Raw genomic sequence first — 26,105 nt, forward strand, 5'->3', positions numbered from 1 at the left:
ACTTAAGATCCCATTTCTTCCCAGTTCTGATGTGTGATCTGAACAACTGAACCTCTGACCATGTCTGCATGCATGTCTACATTGAAACATATAAGGATGCGCTGGGGGCAGCTGCCAAGTGTCACCAATATAGCATGCCACAACTTGCTAACCCTAACCTGTATGTCTTGTGGATGATACCCAGACTCTCAGTGGAGCCATGTGGTCACGGAGAGAACATACTGACTACTTTCAGACAGTGGCAGAATTGAACCTGGGTCGCTGGCACCACCGAGTGTGAAAATACAGAAATCGTAGGAGTCTGCAGAATCTGGAACAGCACACTGCTGGAGGAAGTCAGCTGGTTGTATCTGTGAGGGGATGGAGTTGATGACGTTTCTGAGTATGAAACCTTGCATCAGGATTTTTTGGTAGAGAGGGATGAAAGTTGGTATAAAGTGGAGAGGGGGAGTGGTGAGATAGGGGCTAGTGGATGATGGGTGGACCACGAAAGTATGAAGGACAGTGGTCAGGTTGACCAAACCAGCCATCACTTAAGTGGAATGATAAGGCTGTTTTTTCATATTAGAGATACATAACTGAACCAGGCCCTTCCGGCCCACCAAGCCACACCGCCCAGACAGACAGACAGACATACTTTATTGATCCTGAGGGAAATTGGGTTTCGTTACAGTCGCACCAACCAAGAATAGTGTAGAAATATAGCAATATAAAACCATAAATAATTAAATAATAATAAGTAAATTATGCCAAGTGGAAATAAGTCCAGGACCAGCCTATTGGCTCAGGGTGTCTGACATTCCGAGGGAGGAGTTGTAAAGTTTGATGGCCACAGGTAGGAATGACTTCCTATGACGCTCAGTGTTGCATTTCGGTGGAATGAGTCTCTGGCTGAATGTACTCCTGTGCCTAACCAGTACATTATGAAGTGGATGGGAGTCATTGTCCAAGATGGCATGCAACTTGGACAGCATCCTCTTTTCAGACACCACTGTCAGAGAGTCCAGTTCCGCCCCCACAACATCACTGGTCACTGGCCTTACGAATGAGTTTGTTGATTCTGTTGGTGTCTGCTACCCTCAGCCTGCTGCCCCAGTACACAACAGCAAACATGATAGCACTGGCCACCACAGACTCGTAGAACATCCTCAGCATCATCCAGCAGATGTTAAAGGACCTCAGTCTCCTCAGGAAATAGAGACGGCTCTGCCCCTTCTTGTTGACAGCCTCAGTGTTCTTTGACCAGTCCAGTTTATTGTCAATTCATATCCCCAGGTATTTGTAATCCTCCACCATGTCCACACTGACCCCTTGGATGGAAACAGGTCCACCCACCGATTTAACCCTAGGCTAATCACAGGACAATTTACCATGGCCAGTTAACCTACTAACCAGTATGTCTATGACCCGTGGGAAGAAACTGGAAAACCCAGAGGAAACTCAGATGCACACGGAGAGGACGTACAAGCTTTCTTACAGTGGACACTGAAGTTGAACTCTGAACTCCTGAAACCTTGAGCTGCAGAAGCTCTATGCTACCATGATGTGTGGTAAACAATTTTTAGACAATCTGACTGTGTTGAACACAGCCAGCAGTGGTGATTCAACTTTGAGACACCATCCCCTTCTGTCTTGACTCGAGTGTCCACAGAATCATCAGGAAAAGGCCACTGGAAAGTGCGGCACAGATTTGTTGCAGATATACAGGGCTAAGTGAGAACTGCGTTAACACAATTGCAGCTCTGTAACTGTTTTGGCAGCTGCAGTGTGCCTCAGCAGGCAGCTATTGAGGCGACCAGCAATTTATTTCTGCTGAGTTGGATGCAGCACATTTTTATTCACTGCTCCAACAGCAACTGTGTGCTGAGCCACATTCAAATTGGAACAAGCCTGGCAGAAGGTTGCCTTGTCTCAGAGTCACAGCTTGTGTCCTTGTTTGCCTTTTATTGGAGGTAGTGGTGGGCAGGGATTTGGGGATCGCTGGTACAGGTGAGGGTCTGGAGAATGGAAATGGAGCCATTGCCACTGGTGCCTCAAAGTAAATTTATTATCAAAGTGCATATTTGCCACCATCTACCACCCTGAGATTCATTTTCTTGCAGATAATCATAGTAGAGCAAAGAAGTACAATAGCTGGGTTGCTGGTAGTGCAGCTTGGTGGGCCAGACAGGCCTGTTATGCTCTATATCTCTCAATAAATAAATAAATAAGGAAAGAACTAAAAAAAATTCCACACAATGACTGATAAACAATTTGCAAAAGAAGACAAACTGTGCAGATACAAAAAAATAATAATAAGTAAATAATTTCTCTTCTGAACATCACCACTTACGGAACAAAGTTTCACAGTATAATTTACGTTCTGTGTGTTGTCCATATCTATTAGCCTGTGATGCTGCTGCAAGCAAATTTTTCATCAAAATCATGTTTTTTAATCACTGGCTTGCATGAGATGAAATTTATTGTTTGTGATGACAGTAAGGTGAAAAGATGTAAATTATTGTAGATTACCAAAATAAATATAGCGCAAAAGAAAAGATTTACAAGGAAATGTTCATTGGTTCATGGACTGTTCATAAATCTGATAGTGGAAGGGAAGAAGCTACTCCTGAACCATTAAGTGTGGGTCTTCAGGCTCCTGTACTTCCTCCCAATGGTAGGAATGAGAAGAGGGCACGTCCCTAATGATGAAGATCCTTAGTGATCGATCCTCATTACCAAGGGCGTGGCCTTGTGAAGATGCCCTTTATAATGGGGTGGCTAGTGCCCATGATGGAGCTAGCTGTGTCTACAACCCTTCGCAGTTTTTTCCAATCTTATGCTTTGGAGCCTCCATACCAGATTGTGATGTAACCATTAAGAATGCTCTCCTCTCGATATTTATAGAAGCTTGCAAGAGTCTTTGATGACATACCAAGACCTCTCAAACTCTTAATGATGTAGAGCGCTGGCTTGTCTTCTTTGTGATTGCATCAATGTGTTAGACTCAATAGATCCTCAGAGATTTTGACATCCTAGAGCTGCTCACCCTTTCTACTGCTGCCCCCTTGAAGAGAACTGGTGTGCGTTCTCCAAACTTTTTCCTTCCTGAAGTCCATGATCAGTTCCTCATTGCTAAAATGTGCTATATAGAACTGGCACATACCAGGTGCCCTGGCCCAAGATAGATATTCTGAGATCTCCAGTTAGTCTTTGATCACTGAATGTATTTCTACATTTGTGTCATGTGTTGTTACTTCTCTCACCCAGACAATCTCTAGGCTGCATCTACCCCCACCTCTTCCTGTCCTTGTCCCTTTCACACTGAAATGTTTCCTGTTCTCTCTCAAATTGGTTGTGTGCTATATCCTCGGGCAATCTCTTAGATAGATAGATAGATACTTTATTCATCCCCATGGGGAAATTCAACATTTTTTCCAATGTCCCATACACTTATTGTAGCAAAACTAATTACATACAATACTTAACTCAGTAAAAATATGATATGCATCTAAAATCACCCTCTCAAAAAGCATTAATAATAGCTTTTAAAAAGTTCTTAAGTAGTTTACTTAAATACATTGAGTCCTAACCCCGGCACTTTAACATATCTTACTCCTGGCGGTTGAATTGTAAAGCCGAATGGCATTGGGGAGTATTGATCTCTTCATCCTGTCTGAGGAGCATTGCATCGATAGCAACCTGTCACTGAAACTGCTTCTCTGTCTCTGGATGGTGCTATGTAGAGGATGTTCAGGGTTTTCCATAATTGACCGTAGCCTACTCAGCGCCCTTCGCTCTGCTACCGATGTTATACTCTCCAGTACTTTGCCCATGACAGAGCCCGCCTGCTTAGTAAAGTAATTACATTTCCACAGCACATCACTGTCCTCCTCCAGTGCTCATGACCCAGGCAGCCTGTTGAGTTTTACATTGTGTCAGGCACTTTACAACCAAAATTATTGATAGTCTTTGGGTAGAGATGCCTATCCATTCTCAGAAGTTGTGTAACATTAATTACAAATGTATAATCTAAAAATAAACTTCTTGTTGCATTTATTCTCTGTATGTTAACAGCAGGATTTAATAGTGTTTTAATTCACATTTTTAGGAAAGATGTTCAAATCACTGGACCTAAGCATGATTGTGGAGTTTATCCTGATGTTCTACAAGGACAAGCCCATAGATTGGCTGCTTGATCACATTCTCTGGGTTAAAGTGTGTAACCCAGAAAAAGATGCAGTAAGTGTGATGTTGATGTTTTCAATTACATTCACATTTCTGTTTTACAACTTCCCTGCCTAGTTTACCTTCCCACAATCTGACCTGCAGTCTTTTTCCCAAGGTGGGTGAATCAAGGCTTGAGAGCATAGGTTTAAGGTGAGAGGGGAAAGGTTCAACAGGAACCTGACAGGCAAATTCTTCACAGGGTGACGAGTGTCCAGAATGTGCATCCAAAGGTGGTGGTGGTTGAACAACATTTAGAAGACACTTGGACAGGTATGTGAATCAGAAAAGTTTAGAGCGATATGGGCCTAATGAAAGCAAATAGATGCCTGGAATGTGCTGCCAGAGGTGGTGGTGGTGGTGGCGGTGGCAAACACAATAGAAGTTTTTAAGAGGCCCTTAGATAGGCACGTGAATGTGGAGAGAATGGGGGCGTATGGGATTATTTAGTTAAGCCAAGTAAGGACTCACGTCCATAGATCCCTCAAAGTTGCAGTGCAAGGTGATGGGATGGTTAAGAAAGCATACCATATTTTGGTCTTTATTAGTCAGGGGTTGAGTTCAAGGGCCGTGAGGTAATGTTGTAGCTCTATAAAACTCTGGTCAGACCACACTTGGAGTATTGTATTCAGTTCTGGTTGCCTCAATATAGGAAGGACATTGAAGCTTTAGCAAGGATTCAGATGAGACTTACTAGGATGCTGCCTGGATTAGAGAGCATGCCTTATGAGGATAGGCTGAGTGAGATAGGGCTTTGCTATGTGGAGCGAAGAGGGGCGAGAAGTGACTTGATAGAGGTGTACAAGATGATAAGAGGCATTGCTGGAGATTCTTTCCCAGGGTAGAAATGGCTATGAAGTTTTAAAGTTTTTGAAGGAAATTACATGGGAAATGTCAGGTAGTTTTTTCACACAGAGTGGTGAGTGTGTAGAACACACTGCCGGGGTAGTGGTGGAGGCAGATACATTAGGAACATTTAAGAGACTCTTAGATAGGCACGTGGATGATAGTAAAATGGAGTGTTAAGTGAGTGGGAAGGATTAGATTGATCTTAGAGTAGGTTAAAAGATCAGCACAACATGCTGGGCTGATGGAATGGAAAAATAGGAGCGGGAGAGTGGGAGTGATTTAAAGAGCTGGTAAGGTCCTGTTGAAGAATCTCGGCCTGAAGCATGGACTATTTATTCATTTCTATAGATGCTGCCTGACCTGCTGAGTTCCTCCTGCATTTTGTGTGCGTTGCTTTGGATTTCCAGCATCTGCAGAATCCCTTGTGTTTGTGTTTAATAGCATTATTGGTGAGAGATGATGTGTGCTTTTAACAAGTTAGCATCCAAAATGTGATGGATTTTTCTTGATCAAGTTGACAACTGACTCCCTGAGGTAGTCTGATTTTGGATTTCTGCTGCACTGTTAGGAAGTCTCAGTGTAGTGAGTGCAAGGAATGATTAATGGTGCTGTGAGTGTTGTTGTGGTGGGGAGTTGCCACAGGCATTTTTATCTGTTTGATTTTCCCCTATGTACAATCCCTCATTTACCCATATTAGGTAAGCAAACTCAATGAGATGTGAACTAATGGGAGCCCTGTGCCTTCAAACACATCAAAGTATAACGATTGCTGTTAAGGATGCCCTGGTCCTTTATACACAGGATATCAAGGGGGATGGGGGTGAGGCCTGAAGACACACACTCAATGTGTGCAATTTGTTGTTTAGTAGCAGCACTACATTCCATGTTTCAGGAACATCTTCTTCCCCTTTGCCATCAGATTTCTGAATGGACATTGAACTCATGAACACTACCTCACCATTGTTTTCCTTTCTTTTTGCATTACTTATTTAATCTAACTTATTTATTTATTGTAATTTATAGATTATTTTATGCATTGCAATGCACTGCTGCTGCAAAACAACAAATTACATGACATATGCCCATGTTATTAAACTTGATTCTGATTCTGATATTTTTATGCAATGTATTATTGTGATCTGACAGACAGACATACTTTATTGATCCTGAGGGAAATTGGGTTTCGTTACAGTTGCACCAACCAAGAATAGTGTAGAAATATAGCAATATAAAACCATAAATAATTAAATAATAATAATAAGTTAATCATGCCAAGTGGAAATAAGTCCAGGACCAGACTATTGGCTCAGGGTGTCTGACACTCCGAGGGAGGAGTTGTAAAGTTTGATGGCCACAGGCAGGAATGACTTCCTATGACGCTCAATGTTACATCTCGGTGGAATGAGTCTCTGGGTGAATGTACTCCTGTGCCTAACCAGTACATTATGGAGTGGATGGGAGTCATTGTCCAAGATGGCATGCAACTTGGACAGCATCCAAGCATCTGGAACATGCTGCTGAAAGGAAATCATAAGCTCTGAGGGAAATATTAATAGAATGGATGTTGGGAGGATGTTTCCTTTACTGGGGAAATCTATGATCAGAGGGCAAAGGCTCAGAATAGAGGGACGTCCATTTAGAACGGAGATGAGGAGGAATTTCTTTAGCTAGAGAGTAGAGAATCTGTGGAATTCATTGTCACAGGCCCCTGTGGACATCAAGTCTTTAAGTATATTTAAGACAGAGGTTGATAGATTCTTGATTGGTCAGAGCATGAAGATATATAGGGGGAAGGCAGGAGATTGGGATGAAATGGCAGGGCAGACTCAATGGGCCAAATTCCTAATTCTTTTTCCTATATCTTATGGTTTTATGGGAAGATTCAAAAGTGATCTAGATAAATGATTGAAGAAGAAAAAAGTTTATACAGCTCTGAGGGGAATGACGGGATATAGAAAGGCCTAGATAGAATGGACGTGGAAAGGGTGTTTCCTATAGTGGAGGAGTGTAGGACTTGAGGGCACAGCCTCAGAATAGAGAAACATCCATTTAGAACAGCGATGAGGCGGGATTTCTTTAGCCAGAGGATAGTGAATCTGTGGAATTCATTGTCACAGACTGATGTGGAGGCCAGTTCACTGAGTACATTTAAAATGGACATTGATATATTATTGAGGTCAAAGGTTACAAGGAGAGGGCAGGAGAATGAATGAACTATTGAGAGGGATAATAATCCCACCGCTGCCCGTAAGGAATTTGTATGTTTTCCTTGTGACCGCGTGGGTTTCCTCCACGTGCTCTGGTTTCCTCCCACAGTCCAAAGACTGTGGTGGTAGGTTAATTGGGCATTGTCAATTGTTCTGTATTAGACTAGGATTAAATTGAGGGATTGCTGGGTGGCACAGATCCAAGGGCCAGAAGGGCCTATTCCATGCTGTATTTCAGTAAATAAAATCAGTCATGATGGAATGATGGAGCAGACTTAATAGGCCAAATTCTGCTCCTATGTCTTATAGCTTTTATGATCTAAGAGTGGGATGAATTAAAGACTTCTTTCAAAGAGCTAAGACTGGTATGGTGGGCCATTTGGTAATCACATGTATGAGGTAGAGTGAAAAGCTACCTGTTTGTGTGCTATTCTGACAGATTCCATACATCCGTACTGAGGTAGTTCAAAAGGAAAAACAATAACAGAATGAAGAGTATAGTGTTACAGCTACAGAGAAAGTGCCATACAGGCAGACAGGGTGCATGGGCCAAGGTAGATTGAGAGGTAAGAGTTCGCATTTATCATTTATTTATTATTTAGCGATACAGCATGGTAGCAGGGCCCTTCCGCCCCAACAAATTCACCTACTAATCCGTACACTTTGGAATGTGGCAGGAAACCCATATGGTCACAGAGAGAACGTGTAAACTCCTTACAGACAGCAGCAGGAATTAAACCTCTGTCGCTTGTGCTATAATAGCATTAATCACTGTGCTACTGTGTCACCCATAAATACAAGAGTCTGATACCAGTGGGATATTCACTGTCCCTAAGCCTGGGACAATTTTTGCAATGTTCTGTCATTAATAATTCTTCCCACATCTAGTGTCAACGAATAGCTGATTAATTGTGCTGGCTATCTTTTTATAGAGCCAGTGATCACCGGTTCGATTCCCACCACTGTCCATAAGGAGTTTGTACATCCTCCCCATAACCGTGTGGGTTTCCTCCCGATGCTCCGGTTTCCTCCCACATTCCATGGGCATGCTGGTTAGGATTAGTAAATTGTGGGTATGTTATGTTGGTGCCAAAAGCAAGGCAACACTTGCAGGCTTCCCCCAGCACCATCCTTACCAGTTGATTTGACACATTTCACTGTGTGTTTTGATGTACGTGTAACAAATAAAACTAATCTTATCTTATAAAAACTAATCTCCTGCTTGTCACAGTAAACAAAGTTGTTGAAGATGCAATTGTAACATGTGGTATTCGGATAGGTACATGGAGGGAGGAGGTTTGAGGGTTATGAGCCAAACATGGGCAATGGGGACTAGCAGGGAGGATGCTGAGGTCAGCACAGACGAATTGGGCCACTCTATAAGGCTATGATCCTGCTGTGGTACATTCGTGCAACAGATGTGCTTCTGTGCTGAGTGACACATTGAGTTCTTGTTCCTGGTCTGTGGGATCTCTACAACAAATGACCCTCTGAACTAGAGGATGCTGACTGGAAATCAGAATCAGGTTTAATATCACTGGCATATGAAGGAAAATATGTTGTTTTGTGGCAAAGGTACATTGCAATACATAATAATAAAAACTGATCAATCACAATAAGTATTTATAAAAATATAAATTGAATTAGTAGTGAGAAAAAGAAAATAAAATGAGGTTGTTTAGATGGGTTAATTGTCCATTCAGATATCTGATGACAGTGGGGAAGAAGCTGTTCTTGAAATGTTGAGTGTGTGCCTTTCAGGCTCCTGTAACTCCTCCGTAATGGTAGCAATGAGAAGAGGGCATGCCCTTGGAGATGGGGTCCTTAATTATGGATGCTGCCTTTTTGAGGCATTGCCTTTTGAAGATATTCTCGATGTTGGGGAGCAAAAATAAACAGGAGGATGGAGATGTGCTGTAAAAGAGGATGGGTGGGGTTAGTTTGGAAAGCCGGGGTCTGTAAGTGTGGTTTTCTACACTGACTGGTGAAACTAGTTGTTTCGAAGAGTGTGTACGGAGTTCCTGGAGAGAAGGAACACATGAAAAAAGCATGGCCATTGAGAACAATTGATCACCAGTCAGTGCAACACTGTTACAGCTTGGGGGATCAGAGTTCAATTCCAGTGTCTTCCCTACGGAGTTTGTGTGTTCTTCTTGTGAACCACATGAGTTTCCTCTGGGTACTCCAGTTTCCTCCCACATTTGAAAGACTCGCCAATTAGTAGGTTAATTGGTCACTGTAAATTACCTTTTGACTGGGCTAGGATTAAATTAATGGCGGGGAGGGGGTTGTGGAATTTACTGGGTGGAGCAGCTCGAAGGGCCAGAAGGGCTGTATCTCTAAATAAATAAGTAAAATAAATCCCTGTTGGCTACCCTGTGTGGTGCTGATGGATGGATACTATAAGTTTATCGGTTCCAGTCTCCAGGAAACGGAGCACAAGACAGAGTGAGCTGTAATGATTGGGCTCTGGAGCCACTGGGAGGAAGGGACATGTACAGTGGATGAAGTTGCAGATAAGTAGTTCTCAGGCTTATGAGATTTGTAATCAATTACTAATGAAGGTATTAAAGCATTAGCAGACTTAGGAGTCTGAGCTGGTGCAAAATATGTCTCCGTTTCAATTACAAGCAAGACCTGCAGTTTGGATTTATGCAGTGACACAATTACAGCTTAGGGTGCCAGAGTTTGGAGTTCAATTCTGGCTTTTTCTGTAAGGAGTTGATATGTTCTCTTTGTGGAATGCACGGGTTTCCTCCGGGTGCTCCCGTTTCTTCCCACAGTCCAAAGACACACCGGCTAGTAGGTTAATTGGTCCTTGTAAATAGTCCCATGACCAGGCTAGAGTTAAATCAGGGATTGCTGGCAGCTTGGCTTGATGGAGCTAGAAGGGCCTGTTCCACCTGCACCTCTAAATAAAATAAGAATAAAAAAAATAAAATTATCGCAAACATTTCACAGAAGCTGTTAGCAAATTCTATGGACCATCTATGTCTTTAATCTTTAACCCCTGGTTTTAGATACACCCGTCATGGGAAAAGGTTCTTGCTATTTAAGCTTCTCATAATTTTGTGTACTTCTACACAAAACTCCCTTCTCCAAACTCCCTTCATGACTAAAGTACTCCAATTAAAGGAACAACCTGGTGAATCTCCTCTGCCCCACCCCCTCCAGCACTTCCACATCCTTCCTGTAGTGCACAGCACACAATATTTGCAGTGACCTGCCCAATAATCCTCCCCACACTGAATCTCACTAAAAGACAGATAAACCCAACCAAAACACACAGAATGCTGGAGGAACTCAGCAGGAAATTGATAAACAGATGACATTTCAGGCTGAGACCCTTCATCAAGACTGGAAAGGAAGGGGGAAGAAGCCAGAATAAAAAGGTGGGGGGAGGGGAGTCGAGGACCAGAGGGCACAGCCTCAGAATAGAGGGATGTCAATGTAGAATAGAGATGAGGAGGAATTTCTTTAGCCAGAGGGTGGTGAATCTGTGGGAATTCTTTGCCACGGACAACTGTCGAGGCCAGGTTATTGGGAATATTTAAAGTCAAGGTTGATAAGTTTTTTATTAGTAAGGGCATCAAAGGCCATGGGGAGAAGGTAGGAGAATAGGAATGAGTGGAAATTAGCCATGATAAAATGGCAAGGCAGATCCAATGGGCCGAATGGCCTAATTCCGCTGTTATATTTTGTGGTCTAGGTTAAAAGGTCGGAACAGCATTGTGGGCCATAGTGCCTGTGCTCTGCTCTACTCTTCTATGTTATAAAGAATTTGAAGCACAAAACTTCTGATTCTGTTGCAAATGCTGACCATCAATACTCAATAGGGTTTTGCCTTCTAATCTCATTCATGTCAGTCTACATCAGAGTTACAGTGTGGGAGGACAAATCGAGCGATTCTCTCACTTTTTGCATCTCAGTTGATCAAAACATTTTCTTTTAGCCTCAGCTGGATTGTGCAGGGCAGGAGATTGTAGTCACACTGATCTGATTTCAGTCTCAGTTACTGATGCTCTGAATTCATTGGGGGCGTTTATCTCGTCTCTACCGGGCTGGCAATCAGATAAATCTGTTTGAAATGAGCGACTGAACCATTGTTAGAGACAGTCTGAAACCCTGTTTGCAAGGCAACTGAGATTTATGTTAGTGCAGGATTGTTTGAAAAGAAGGGCAGCATGGTAACGTATCGCTTTATAGTGCCAGTGACCCAGGTTCAACTCCTGCCACAGTCTTTAAGAAGTTTGTACGTCCTCCCTGTGACCTCCTTCAAACATTGTCATTGTACATTGTAAAGCATTGGTATCGTATAAAATGACATTAGCAACTGATCTATTCTGGCTCTGAGTTTGGCCACGCTGCTTCTGGTGTTTTATGTTATCTTTGTGCTTAATGATTACATGGTAGTTGATAGATTGGCAGGGCCATTTTCAGAGGAGCAGTAGCAAAGGCATTTATTAACTTTATTACCAACATTATTTATTGCCAAATACTTATTACCAAAGTAAATATATGTCACCATATACAACCCTGAGATTAATTTTTTGTGGGTATTTACAGTAAATACAAGAAACATAATAGAATCAATGAAAGACCGTACCCAACAGGACAGACAGGTGATCAGTGTGCAAAGGACAACAAATACAGAAGAAAAAAGGAAATAACAGTTAATAAATAAGCAATAAATGTGGAGAACATGAGATGAAGAGTCCTCGTAAGTGAGTCCATAGGTTGGAGGAACAGTTCAGTGAAGTTATCCCATTTGATTGGGATAACTGGTCCCAAGACAGATCCTCTGAAATGATAATGGTGATGAGGACTGGCTCATAGACCTCTGGTTTCCTTCTCTTGAACTCAGTAATCAGCTCCTTGATCTTTCTGACGTTGAGCAAGAAGTTGTTATGACACCACTCAGTCAGATCTCCCTCCTAAATGCTGATTCAGCCAACAAAGTGTTATCATCAGCAAACTTGGATATGGCATTGAAGCTGTCCTTAACCACACAGTCATAAGTGTAAAGTGAGTAGAGCAGGGCACTAAGCACACAGTCTTGTGGTGCAACTGTGCTAATTGAGATTGTGGAGATGCTGTGGCCTGCAAGTGAGGAAATCAATGATTGAGTTGCGCAAGATTTAACTAGTTGAGGAAGGTGTTAAATTATTTTTATCACAGCTGGTGTGTTGGACTGCTCTGCCTGAAGAGAGGAAAGCAGGTTCATCATCAAAAGTGGCAGATGGAGTTCAACCCAAAGAGTTTACTGTGTAAGGTTGAACTTGAAAGGAGCACACAGAGTTAATGGCAAGATTCTTAGCAGTGTGGAGGAATAGAGGGATCTTGGGATTCACGTCCATTGATCCCTCAAAGTTCCCATGGAAGTTGATAGGGTAGTTAAAAAGGCATATGGTGTTTTGGTCTTCATTATTTGGGGAAGAATTGAGTTCAAAAGCTGCTAGATAATGATGAAGCTCTGTAAAACTCTGGTTAGATCTCGCTTGGAGTTTTGTGTTCAATTATGAGAAGGATATGGAAGCTTTAGAGAGGGTGCAGAGAAGATTTTCCTGGATTAGAGAGCATGTCTTATGAAGATAGATTGTGTGAGCTAGGGCTTTTCTCTTTGGAATGAAAGAGGATGAGAGGTGACTTGACAGAGGTGTACAACAAGATACGAGGTTTAGAAAGAGAGGACAGCCAGAGACTTTTTTTCCCAGGGTGGAAATGGATAAAATGAGGGAGCATAATTTTAAGATAATTGGAGGAATGTCGGAGGTAGGTATTTTACACAGAGAATGGTGCGTGCCAGGAATGTGCTGCCAGGGGTGGTGATAGAGGCAGATACATTTGGGGATAGGTACACAGATGACAGACCGTATGGATTTCCTCCCACATCCAAATACATGCAGGTTGTTGGGTTAATTGGCCAGGGTAAATTGCCCGCAGTGTGTAGAATCTGAGGGGAGTTGTTGGGAATGTAGGGAGGGTAAATGGATTGGGCTGAGATCGCTAGTTAGTGGCCAGCACAGAAGGGCCTGTGTCCTCCCCTCGCTTCCCTCCTCCACCACATTCCTCCATTTCATTTGACTTTGTTTATGCACCTTCTGTTCTCAGGAACAGCTTCATCCCCTCTGTCACCCGATTACTGATTTTTAAAAATCTCTCCATCCCCTCTGTCACCCGATTTTTTGCAATTAAAAATCTCTCCATCCTGACAATGAACAAACATCAGCGGTGCAATCAGAAAAGGATTTATTTCTGTCTCTTTCTCTCGTTCTTCCAGAAACACTGTGACCGACAGAAAGCAAACCTTCGAATCCGTTTCAAGCCCTCCCTCTTCCAGCATGTTGGGACGCATTCTTCACTGGCCGGAAAGATCCAGAAGTTAAAAGTAAGTTCAGCGATGTGATTTCCTATTCAGAGACCTGCTGCTGTGAACTGTCACCCAAGAGAAAGCCTGAGATTAAGAAACGGTCTTCTGGAACATTCTGAGACCCTCTCTCATTCAGAGCTGACCTGCATCGGTTCTGTAGCCCTGCATCAAGTTCACCATTCAAAGTAGATTCATTATCAAAGTGCATATATGTCACCTTATACAACCCTGAGATTCATTCTCTTGCAGGCATCTACATTAAATACAAAGAAACACAATAGCATCAAGGAAAATCCGCACACAACCGCAAAACAACATGTGCCAGTGATATTAAACCTGATTCTGATTCTGACAAAGACGGACAAATAACCAGTGTGCAAAAGATAACAAACTGCAAATACAAAATGAGAGAAAAAAAGTAATAATAAAAAATAAATAAGCAATAAGTGTCCAGTTAGCCTGTTTTGTGTAGGAGATTCAGAAATCTGGCACAGAGCAACTGCTCCTCCTCATCATCCTCCCACTGCCACATTCCTCCTCTGTAATCTCTGATATCTGCCTGCACCCCTCTCTGTGACTGAGACCAGGATTCTGGTGCAAGCCTTTTGTCCTGAATTTCCTGTTTCCTCTTGACTCTGTTGCTCATGAGCTGTAGATCTTTATCACCCACCCAAAAATGCTTTCAGAATTTTAATCATCAGTTTTCTCTTCAGCCTTGTGAAACCTGTTGGTCCTGCTATAATTCTTGCATATTTAAAAAATCTATTTATTGCGATACTGCACGGAACAGGTCCTTCCAGTCCATTGAGCCATGCCACCCAGCGATCCCCAGTTTTAACCCTAGACTAATCCCAGGAAAATTTACAATGACCAATGAACCTACTAACCAGTCTGTGTTTGGAATGTGGAAGGAAATGGGAGCAGCCAGAAAAATCCACACGTGCAGACTCATTACAGATAACAGTGGAACTGAACTCTGATGCTCTGTAATGTAATAGCATCGTGCTAACTGTGGCACCCACCATCTTCACCTCCAGTCCTTTATCCTGCTCTTGTAAAAAGAAAACCAAGCATGTTCTCTTGCTGATCTCCATGTAACAGGCCGTGCTCTCTGAGCTGCTGACATCAGGAAGGTGGTAGTGAAGTCACAGGACCTACACTACCAGGTTCAGGAGCAATTATTACCCCTTAGCCGTTAGGCTTTTGAACCAGAGGGGTTAGCTTCACTCAACTTACTGAACTGTTCCCCACAACCTATGGACTCACTTTCAAGGATTCTTCATCTCATGTTCTCAAGATGTAGACATAAGACATAGGAGCAGAATTATGCCATTTGGCCCATCAAGTCTGCTCCACAATTCAATCATAGCTGATCCTTCCCCCCACCCCCTCAGCTCCACTCCCCTGCCTTCTCCCCATAACCTTTGATACTGTGGCCAATCAAGACCTATCAATCCCCGCCTTAAATACACCCAACAACCTAGTCTCCACAGCTGCCTGTGATAACAAATTCCACAAATTCACCACCCTTCGGCTAAAGAAATTTCTCCGCATCTCTGTTTTAAATGGATGCCCCTCTATCCTGAGACTGCACCCCTCTTCTCCTAGACTCCTGCACCATGGGAAACATTCTTTCCACATCTACTTGGTCTAGGCCTTTCAGCATTTAAAAGGTTTCAATGAGATTCCCCCTTATCCTTATAAATTCCAGCAAGTACAAGCCCAGGGCTATTAAATATTCCTCATATGATAATCCTTTCATTCCTGGAATCATCCTTGTGAACCTCCTCTGAGCATCTCTAATGCCAGCACATCTTTCCCTAGATAAGGAGCCCAAAACTGTTCAAGGACTCAAGGTGAGGCCTCACCAGTGCCTTGTAAAGCCTCAGCATCACATCCCTGCTCTTGTATTCTAGACTCTTGAAATGAATGCTAACATATGGGAGGCAGGGTTTGAGGGTCGGCACAACGTTGTGGGCCGAAGGGCCTGTAATATGCTGTACTATTCTATATTCTATGTTCCATTACATTTGTTTTCCTCACCACCAATTCTGCCTGCAAGTTAACCTTCAGGGTGATCTGCACAAGGACTCCCAAGTCTCTGCATCTCAGATTTTTGGATTTTCTCCCCATTCAGAAAATAGTCTGCACATTAATTTCTTCCACCAAAGTGCATGACCAACATTGTATTTCATTTGCCACTTTCTTACCCATTCTCCTAATCTGTTTAAGTCCTTCTGCAGTCATTTTGTTTCCTCAACACTACCTACATCAATCTTCAACAAAGCCTGGATGAGTATGCTGCTGTTGTTACCGACTTCATGAAAACCTGTGTGGATGAGTGTGTGCCCACAAAGACTTATTGTATATTCCCAAACCAAAAGCAGTGGATGAACCGGGAGGTACATCATCTGCTGAAGGCTAGATCTGTGGCATTCAAGTCTGGCAAACCAGGCCTGTACCAGAAAACCAGGTATGATTTGCGGAAGGTATTTCAAGGGCAAGGAGACAATTTCGAATGAGGTTAGAGGTGATATTGGATACACGGCAACTCTGGCGGGGCCTGCAAGACTTTACTTCCTACAAAGCAAAACCCAATAGCATGAATGGCAGCGATGCTTCACTACCAGATGAACTTAACGCCTTCTATGCCCACTTTGAAAAAGAGACATCTACAGCTGTGAAGATCCCTGCTGCATCATATGATCCCGTGATCTCCATTTCAGAGGCCGATGTTAGACTATCTTTAGAGAGTGAACCCTTGAAAGCTCTGAAAACCTGTGCCAACCATCTAGCGGGAGTATTCAAGGATATTTTCAACCTCTCACTGCAACTGGCAGAAATTCCCACTTGCTTCAAAAAGGCAACAATCATACCAGTGCCTAAGAAGAATAATGTGAGCTGCCTTAATGACTATTGCCCGGTAGCACTCACATCGACAGTGATGAAATGCTTTGAGAGGCTGGTCATGACCAGACTGAACTCCTGCCTCAGCAAGGACATGGACCCATTGCAATTTACCTATCAACACAATAGGTCAATGGCAGACACAATCTCAGTGGCTCTCCACACGGTTTTAGACCACCTGGACAACACAAACACCTACGTCAGGATGCCGTTCATCGACTAAAGCTCAGCATTTAGTACCATCATTTGCACAATCCTGATTGAGAAGTTGCAGAACCTGGGGGCCTCTGTACCTCCCTTTGCAATTGGATCCTCGACTTCCTAACCGGGAGACCACAATCTGTGCGGATTAGTGATAATGTATCCTCCTCACTGACTATCAACACTGGCGCACCTCAGGGGTGTGTGCTTAGCCCACTGCTCTACTCTCTATACTCTATACACATGACTGTGGCTAGGCATATCTCAAATACCATCTATAAATTTGCTGACGATACAGCCATTGTTGGTAGAATCTCAGGTGGTGACGAGAGGGCGTACAGGAGTGAGATATGCCAACTAGTGGAATGGTGCTGCAGCAACAACCTGGCACTCAACGTCAGTAAGACGAAAGAGCTGATTGTGGACTTCAGGAAGGGTAAGATGAAGGAACACATACCAATCCTCATAGAGGGATCAGAAGTGGAGAGAGTGAGCAGCTTCAAGTTCCTGGATGTCAAGGTCTCTGAGGTTCTAACCTGGTCCCAACATATCGATGTAGTTATAAAGAAGGCAAGACAGCGGCTATACTTTATTAGGAGTTAGAGGAGATTTGGCATGTCAACAAATGCACTCAAAAACTTCTATAGTTGTACCGTGGAGAGCGTTCTGACAGGCTGCATCACTGTCTAATGAGGAGGGGCTACTGCAAAGGACCAAAGAAAGCTGCAGAAGGTTGTATATCTAGTCAGTTGGATCTTGTGTACTAGCCTACAAAGTACCCAGGACATCTTTAGGGAGCAGTGTCTCAGAAAGGTAGCGTCCATTATTAAGGACCTCCAGCACCCAGAGCATGCCCTTTTCTCACTGTTACCATCAGGTAGGAGGTACAGAAGCCTGAAGGTACACACTCAGCAACTCAGGACCAGCTTCTTCCCCTCTGCCATCCAATTCCTAAATGGACATTGAATCTTTGGGCACTACCCCACTTTTTTTTAATATACAGTATTTCTGTTTTCGCACGTTTTTTTAATCTATTCAATATACTTAATGGATTTACTTGTTTATTTATTATTGCATTTTATTTTATTATTTTTTCTTTCTCTGCTAGATTACGTATGGCATTGAACTGTTGCTGCTAAGTTAACAAATTTCACATCACATGCTGGTGATAATAAATCTGATTCTGATCTATTCCATCATCTAAATCATTGATATACAGCATAAAAAGAAGTGGTCCAAACACCAACCCCTGTGGAACACCACTAGTCACTGCCAGACAACCGGAAAAGTATCCTTTTATTCCCACTCACTGCCTCCAACTGATCAGCAAATGCTCCAACCACGCCAGTAACTTTCCTGTAATACTATGGGCTCTTAACTTGGTAAGCAGCTCAAGTGTGGCACCTTGTCAAAGGTCTTCTGAAAATCCAAATATACAATATCCACTGCATCCCCTTTATCTATCCTACTTGTAATCTTAATATATTGTTTATTTTTATTTTTGTTCTTTTTGTATTTGCAAAGTTTATCATCTTTTGCACTTAGGTTGTTTGTCTGCCTTTGTTGCGTGTGGTTTTTCATTGATTCTATTGTGTTTCTTTGTATTTACTGTGAACCTCAGGGTTGTATATGGTGACCTGTATGTACTTTGAATCTTTGTGCTCCAGCTGTGCTGTAGGTCCACACTGTAATGCAGCATGGTGACAGGTGTTCAGTCCAACTCATTCCTGCTGACCAGGATGCCCACTTAAACTGGTCCTATTTACCCTATTAGGCTCATATCCCTCTGAACTCTTTCTATCCAAGGTGTGGCAGCATGGTACCATAGCGATTAGCACATCACTTTAAGCGCCAGCTGTAAGATCAGGGTTTGATTCCCATTCCTGTCTGTAAGGAGTTTGTACATTCTCCCTGTGACTGCACGGGGTTCCTTCAGGTGCTCCAGTTACCTCTCTCATTCCAAAGACGTACGGGTTCCAGTTACTAAATTGTGGGCATGATGCGTTGGTGTTGGAAGCATGGCGTCACAGACAGGCTGCCCAGCACAATCCTTGCTGCTTTGCTCCAATGCAAATAGAGCAATTTACTGTATGTTTCGATATACATGTGATAAATAGAGCTATTCTTCATATTAATTTTACCTGCCCAAGTGCCTTTTAAATGTTGTTATTGTAGCTGCCACAGCCACTGCTGGCTTATTCCATATAGTGACCACACTCAGGGAGAAGTTATCTTTCAACTGCCTTTTAAATCTGCCACTTTAACCTTTTCCCTTTAGCTTTTGATTCCCTTTCTCTGGAAAGAAGTCTGTGTGTTCACCCTCCCTATACTGTTCTATGATTCATAGCCCTACAACACCAAAACAGGCCCTTTGATCCATCTAATCCATGCAGAACAATTTTATTCTGACTGGACCCATTGACCCATACCTAAACCACGCCCTCCCATCGCCCTAAACTCATGCCCCTCCCATCTATGTACTTATCCAAACCTCTCTTAAATGTTGCAATCCAACTTGCATCCACCACTCATGCTGTCAGCTCATTCCACCCTCTGAGTGAATTTCCTGCTCTTGTTTCCCTTAAACATTTCACCTTTCACTCTTAGCCCTCACCTCTAGTCTCACCCAGTCTCAGTGGGAAAATGCCTGCTTGCATTTACCCTACCTATGCCTCTCACAAACTTTGTATACCTCTATCAAATCTCCCCTCATTCTCCTGCACTCTGGGAAATAAAGTCATAACTATTCAATCTTTCCCTATAACTCAGGTCCTCAAGTCCTGACAAAGTCCTTGTAAATTTTCTCTGCACTCTTTCAATCTTAGTGATAACCTTCTTGTAGGCAGGGGACCAGAGCTGCAATCAATAGTCTAACTTTTCTCCAAACTCTTTCAATCAAGTTTAATCAATCATTTTGTTTCTAGTTATACAAAGAGTAAGCTTCCTGTTTAATCAATCACTTTAATTTTCCAGTTATACAAACAGTAAGCTCCCCGCCCAGACATCAAATCCCAATTTGATGGGTAGATAGGACTGGTTACCAGGGTGATGTGGGTGGACAGAGGAAGACTCTGCATGCGTGGGGATTGCTATAAGGTGAATCTAAACAGTTAGGTATGAGGCAGCCATCTGTTTTTTTGGTGACTCGAGGGATTTTTGCTCCCATGCAACAGACTACATGTTTAAAATTTTCACACCTACACAGTGAAGTGAATTGTAGTCTGTGCCACCAGCTAGAACAGCCCGTCCAGTCAGATCCAGTTAAGCTCAATAGCACCCCCTATTGTGTGGTGCTGGATTTGCAGCCACTTGACAGATAAGGGAAACTTCAAAGTTCAAAGCTAACTTTATTATCAAGTACATATATGTCACCATATATAAACCTGAGGTTCCTTTTCCTGTGGGCATATTCATCAAACCTATAGAATAATAACTATAACAGGATCAATGTAAGATAAACCAGAGAGCAGATGACAAACTGCAAATGCAAATATAAGTAAATGGTAATAAATAATGAGAACATGAGCTAACAAAAACAATCTTTAAAGTGAGATTACTGGTGTGGGAAGATCTCAGTGGATGGGCAACTGAGTGTAGTTATCCCCTTATGTTCCAAGAGTCTGATGGTTGAGGGGTAGTAACTGTTTTTGAACCTGGTGCTGCAAGTCCTGAAGCTCCTGTACCTTCTACCCAGCAACGAGAAAAGAGCATGGCTTGGATGGTGGGGATCTCTGATTATGCATGCTGCTTTCTTCCGACAGTGTTTCATGCAGACCTGCTCAATGGTTAGGAGGGCTTTATCTGTGATGTATTGGGCCAAATCCACTAGCTTTTGTAGGATTTTCTGTTCAAAGGCATTGGGGTTCCATACCAGGCCATGATGCAGCCAATCAATACACTCTCTACTACACATCTATAAAAAGTCTTTCATAGAATACTACAACACAGTCAATGCCAAGCTGTCATTCTGCCTGGTCCCATACACCTGCACTGGGACCATAGCTCTTCATATTCCTGTCATCCATGTACCTATCTAAACTTATGTTAAATGTTACAATTGAGCCGGCATCCACCTCTTGCGTTGGCAGCTCGTTCCACACTCTCACTGTTCTGAGTGAAGAAGTTTCCCCTCAGGTTCCCCTTAAGTATTTCACCTTTTACTCTAGTTCTGGTCTCACCCAACTTCAGTGGAAAAAGCCTCTTGTAGTTCAAAGTAAATTTATTATCAAAGTACATATATGTTACCATATACAACTCTGAGAATCATTTTCTTGTGGGCATACTCAACAAGTCCTAGAATCAATGAAAGGCCGTACCCAACAAATTTCTAAGGAAGTAGAGATGCTGCAGTGCTTTCTTCATAATTGCACTTACTGTATGTGCTGGGCCCAGGGCAGATTCTCTGAAATGATAACACCGAGGAATTTAAAGTTGCTTATCCTTTCAGCCACTGATGCCCCCCCCCCCCCACCCCCTGATGAGGACTGGCTCATGGATCTCTGGTTTCCTCTTCCTGAAGTCAATAATCAGTTCCTTGGTCTTGCTGACATTGAGTAAAAGTTGTTGTGGCACCACTCAGCCAGATTTTCAATCTCCCTCCTATATGCTGATTTGTTACCACCTTTGATTGAGCAATGAGGCTGTGCTTAGCCTAGGAGTCATGAGTGTAAAGTGAATAGAGAAGCATACAGCCTTGTGGTGCACCTGTACTAATGGAGATTGTGGAGAAGATGTTGTTGCCAATCTAAACTGACTGGAGTTTGCGAGTGATGAAATCAATGATCCAATTGCCCAAGAAGGTATTTGAGAGCAAGATATTGGAGCTTATTGATGAGTGTTGATGGATTGATGGTAAAGTTGTGGCCGATAAAGAGCATCCTGATCTTTGCCGTCCAGGTGTTCCAGGGTTGAGTGAAGAGCCATTGAAACTGCTTTTCCTTTTTTTTTTATTAGTTTTTTAATTAGTTTTTCAAAACATTTTACAAATTAAAAACCCCAAATCCCAATGAGGAACATTAATACAGTGCAAAATTAAGCATACAATAACAAAATGCTACAAAGGAAGAGAATTAGCAAAAAAGCACCTAAATTAAAGACAAGTAAGCTTAGTGTCCTCCCCAAGCCCCACAACACAAGAAAAAACAACTCCAGACCGACCGCCACTCAATATAGAGAGTATAAGTCAGAACAGTCAAACTCCCAGACTGTAAATACACTTAGCAATAGAGGATAATAATGCCTACTACCAGAAAAAAAAAGGGAGCTGAAAGCAAGGGACCGAAAAGAAGAAAAAAAAACACCCTAGTCAAGAGGAAGGTTATGAAAGTACTCGATAAAAGGTCCCCAGACCTTATGGAACTTTAGATCTGAATTCAGAACTGAATAATGAATTTTTTCGAGGTCCAAGCAGGCCATAATGTCGTTAAGCCATTGCGCATGAGTGGGCGGGGCAACATCTCTCCATCTAAGGAGGATCAAGCGTCTAGCCAGGAGAGAGGCAAAGGATAATATTTGGCATTTGGTCGGACATAGATCTGTCATAGATCTGTCTCGCCCCAAAAACCGAACAGATCAATTAAGGGGTTTGGTTCTAGGCGCTGATTCAGAATACATGATAACGTAGTGAAGACATCTTTCCAGAATTTCTCCAAACTAGGACAGAGCTAGTACATATGGATAAGAGAGGCCACGCCCCTCTTGCATTTATCACAGAGCGAACTAATGCTAGGGTAGAATCGAGATAGTTTAGATTTAGACATATGGGCTCTATGAACAATCTTAAACTGTAAAAGGCAATGGCGAGCACAAAGAGAGGTTGAGTTAACCGATTTGAGAACTGAGTCCCAGCTCTCCTCGGATAAGGAGATATTTAAATCCTGCTCCCAGGCCATTTTAATTTTATCCACAGGGGCCCGTCGTAAGGCTGCTAGTTTATCTCGGATAATTGATATTAAACCTTTACCTAGTGGATTGATGGAAAGAAATAGGTCCATAGCATTTTTCGCAGGCATTTCAGGAAAGTTAGGAATTAAAGGAGCAATAAAGTGTCGGATTTGGAGATATCTGAAAAAGTGAGCGTTAGGCAGATTGAACTTAACAGAGAGCTGCTGAAAAGAGGTGAAGCGTTTATCAATGAAAATATCTTCAAAATGTCTAATGCCCTTCCTATATCAAACATGGAATGCTGAATCGTACGTAGTAGGTAAAAAAAGGTGATTATGTGCGACAGGGCTGGAAACGGAGAACCCCTGGAAACCATAGCATTTCCTAAACTGAGCCCATATACGCAAAGTGTGTCTAACGAGAGGATTAGCTATTGATCTGGGCAGACTACTAGGGAGTGCAGAGCCAAGAAGTGCAGAGATAGATAATTCCTTAGTGGAGCTCAACTCCATTGCCACCCAGTTAGGGCACTCAGGTTGGCCGTGGAAGAAAGACCAAAAGGTAGCACAACATATATTAGCTGCCCAATAATATAAGCGAAAGTTAGGTAAAGCCATGCCACCCTCTTTTTTAGATTTTTGGAGATGTATTTTATTAATTCTAGAACGCTTATTCTGCCACAAATATGACAAAATAATAGAGTCTAAGGAATCAAAAAAAGATTTAGGAATAAAAATTGGGATAGATTGAAATAAGTATAAAAATTTGGGGAGAACATACATTTTAACAACAGTAATACGACCTACCAAAGACATAGATAGAGGTGACCATTGTACCAGATTCTGTTTTATAGCATATGAAAGATTGGCAAAGTTTTCACGAAAGAGATCTTTAAACTTCCTTGTGACTGTAATTCCAAGATAAGTAAATTGATTATGGACTACTTTAAAAGGGATATCACAAAATGTTAGTTCTTGTGCTTCTTTATTAATTGGGAAAAGTTCACTCTTATGTAAATTAAGTTTATAGCCAGAGATCTGGCTAAACTGGTCAAGAAGTGAAAACATTAGAGGTAAGGACGTAGACGGATTTGAGAGAAAGAGTAATAAGTCATCAGCATAGAGAGAAACTTTATGCTCAACACCCCCTCTCCAAATCCCGGTCAATTCAGGACAGTTTCGAAATGCTATCGCCAGAGGTTCTATAGCCAAATCAAAGAGAAAGGGACTTAAGGGGCATCCCTGACGGGTGCCACGTTTGAGATTAAATACTTGGGATTTCTGAAAATTAGTTAAAACAGAAGCAGTAGGACACAGGTACAGCAATTGGATCCAAGAGATGAAACTTTGGCCAAGGTCAAATTTTTCTAAGACTGCAAAGAGGTAGTTCCACTCTATACGATCAAATGCTTTCTCCGCATCGAGGGAAATAACACATTCAGGAGTCCCAGTTGGAGCTGAGTATAAAATATTAAATAGACGCCGGATGTTAAAAAAAAAGGAGACGGTTTTTAATAAAGCCTGTTTGGTCATCAGAGATAATGGAGGGAATAACGGTTTCTAGTCTATGAGCCAAAACTTTAGCTAAGATCTTTACATCAACATTGAGTAGAGAGATCGGCCTATATGAGGAACACTCTGTTGGGTCTTTGCCCTTTTTTAAAAGAAGAATAATAGATGCCTCATTGAAAGAGGGTGGCAATTTGCCGTAATTAAACGAGTCAGATAATACTGAAAGTAACTGAGGAGAAAGAAGTGAAGAGAATGATTTATAAAATTCTACAGGGAACCCATCAGGTCCAGGAGATTTCCCTGAGGACAGTGCAGAAATTGCAAAAGATATTTCTTCTGATGATATAGGCACATTGAGTTTGGCTTTGAAATCAGATGAAAGTGAGGGGATATTCAGATTCTGTAAAAATTGATCCACAGAGATATTGTCATTCAGAGATTCAGAGGAATAAAGCCGAGAGTAGAAATTTTTAAATGCGTCATTAATTTCTAAATGATCCGATGTAAAGTCTCCGTTCTCCTTCCGGATCTTTGTAATATGTTGTTTGGCTTTGGAACGCCTCAGCTGATTGGCTAGGAGTTTACCAGACTTATCCCCATGAATGTAAAAGCGACTCTTGCTTTCGAGAAGTTGGTGTTCGATAGGTTGAGTGGACAGAAGGTTAAATTTAGTTTGGAGTTCAACGTGCTTCTTGTATAATTCAGTGTTCTTAGTTTGGGCATATATTTGATCCAATTCTTTAATCTGGTTAATGAGGTCTAGTCGATCTGCACGGGATCTTCTGTTGAGATTTGCTGTGTAAGAGATTATTTGACCCCTCAGATATGTTTTCATGGCATCCCAGACAATCTGGGATGGCACTTCAGGTGATGTATTAGTGTTAAAATAAAAGGTTATCTGATCCTTAATGAATTTTTAAAAATCATCATCCGATAATAAAGTTGAATCAAACCGCCAGTGTTTATTCCTCTGAGGGAGACCAGGAAAGTTCAGAGAGAGAGTAATTGGGGCATGGTCAGAAATCAGTATACTCTGACAGTCACAAGAGTGGGCAAATGGAATAAGTTGGTTATCGAGTAAGAAATAGTCAATTCTAGTGAAGGTATGGTGAACATGTGAGAAAAAAGAATAATCTCTCTCAGTAGGATGAAGGAAACGCCATATATCAGAGATACCAAAATTAGAGAGAAACGATTGGATAGCTAAGGCAGATTTAGTAGGTGATCTGGTAACAGAGGACGATCGATCCAGATTAGGATCCAACCAACAGTTGAAGTCACCACCCAGTATAAGAGAGTATGAGTTTAAGTCTGGTAGTGAGGAAAAAAACCGTTCAAAAAAGTTAACATCATCAAAGTTGGGGGCATACAGGTTTGCTAGTGCAACTTTAGTGTTATATAGTTTACCAGAAACAATAATAAAACAGCCATTTGTATCGGGAGTTTTATTATGGAGTTCAAAAGGAATATTTGAGTTAATAAGAATGGAGACTCCCCTAGCTTTAGCGGCAAAGGATGAATGAAAATGCTGACCCGCCCACTTTGACAGAAGCCAGGAGTTATCAACACACCGAATATTAGTTTCTTGAAGGAAAGCAATGTCAGCTTTGAGTTGTTTGATATGTGAGAATACCTTCCTCCTTTTAACAGGGTGATTCAATCCCTTTACATTCCAGCTCACGAATTTAAGTGCACTAGCCATTATCAATTACTAATGCATAAAAGGCAGCAGGCATATAAAAAGTCAAGCTGTACAGTAGCAGTCTGGGAGCAGAGATGTAAACATAGATTCGTAAAATCAAAACATATACGTGTCCTGAGCAAGAAAGAGAAACAATAAATACAGTGAGTGATGTTGGAACTGGAAAATCCACCCCATCCACACAACCCAAAACTAGACGGCTACCAAAACAAGTAGCTAGCTCTACCAAAAAAATTAACCCAAATACAACTTCCAGATCTGTGTCATTA

The 26,105-nt window shown here is 42.1% G+C and overlaps 1 protein-coding gene across 1 annotated transcript in view; it reads left to right on the forward strand.

Moving 5' to 3' along the window:
• Window positions 1-26,105, forward strand: part of mgat4b (alpha-1,3-mannosyl-glycoprotein 4-beta-N-acetylglucosaminyltransferase B) — a 275,855-nt gene that overhangs the window by 206,387 nt on the left and 43,363 nt on the right. Inside the window, exons 9-10 of the mRNA XM_073067080.1 lie at window positions 4,091-4,221; window positions 13,543-13,650. Coding sequence (XP_072923181.1) covers window positions 4,091-4,221; window positions 13,543-13,650 — 239 coding nt within the window. The remainder of the gene's footprint in view (window positions 1-4,090; window positions 4,222-13,542; window positions 13,651-26,105) is intronic.

The sequence above is a fragment of the Hemitrygon akajei genome, chromosome 15 (assembly GCF_048418815.1).
Source record: "Hemitrygon akajei chromosome 15, sHemAka1.3, whole genome shotgun sequence".
Classification (NCBI taxonomy): Eukaryota; Metazoa; Chordata; class Chondrichthyes; order Myliobatiformes; family Dasyatidae; genus Hemitrygon; species Hemitrygon akajei.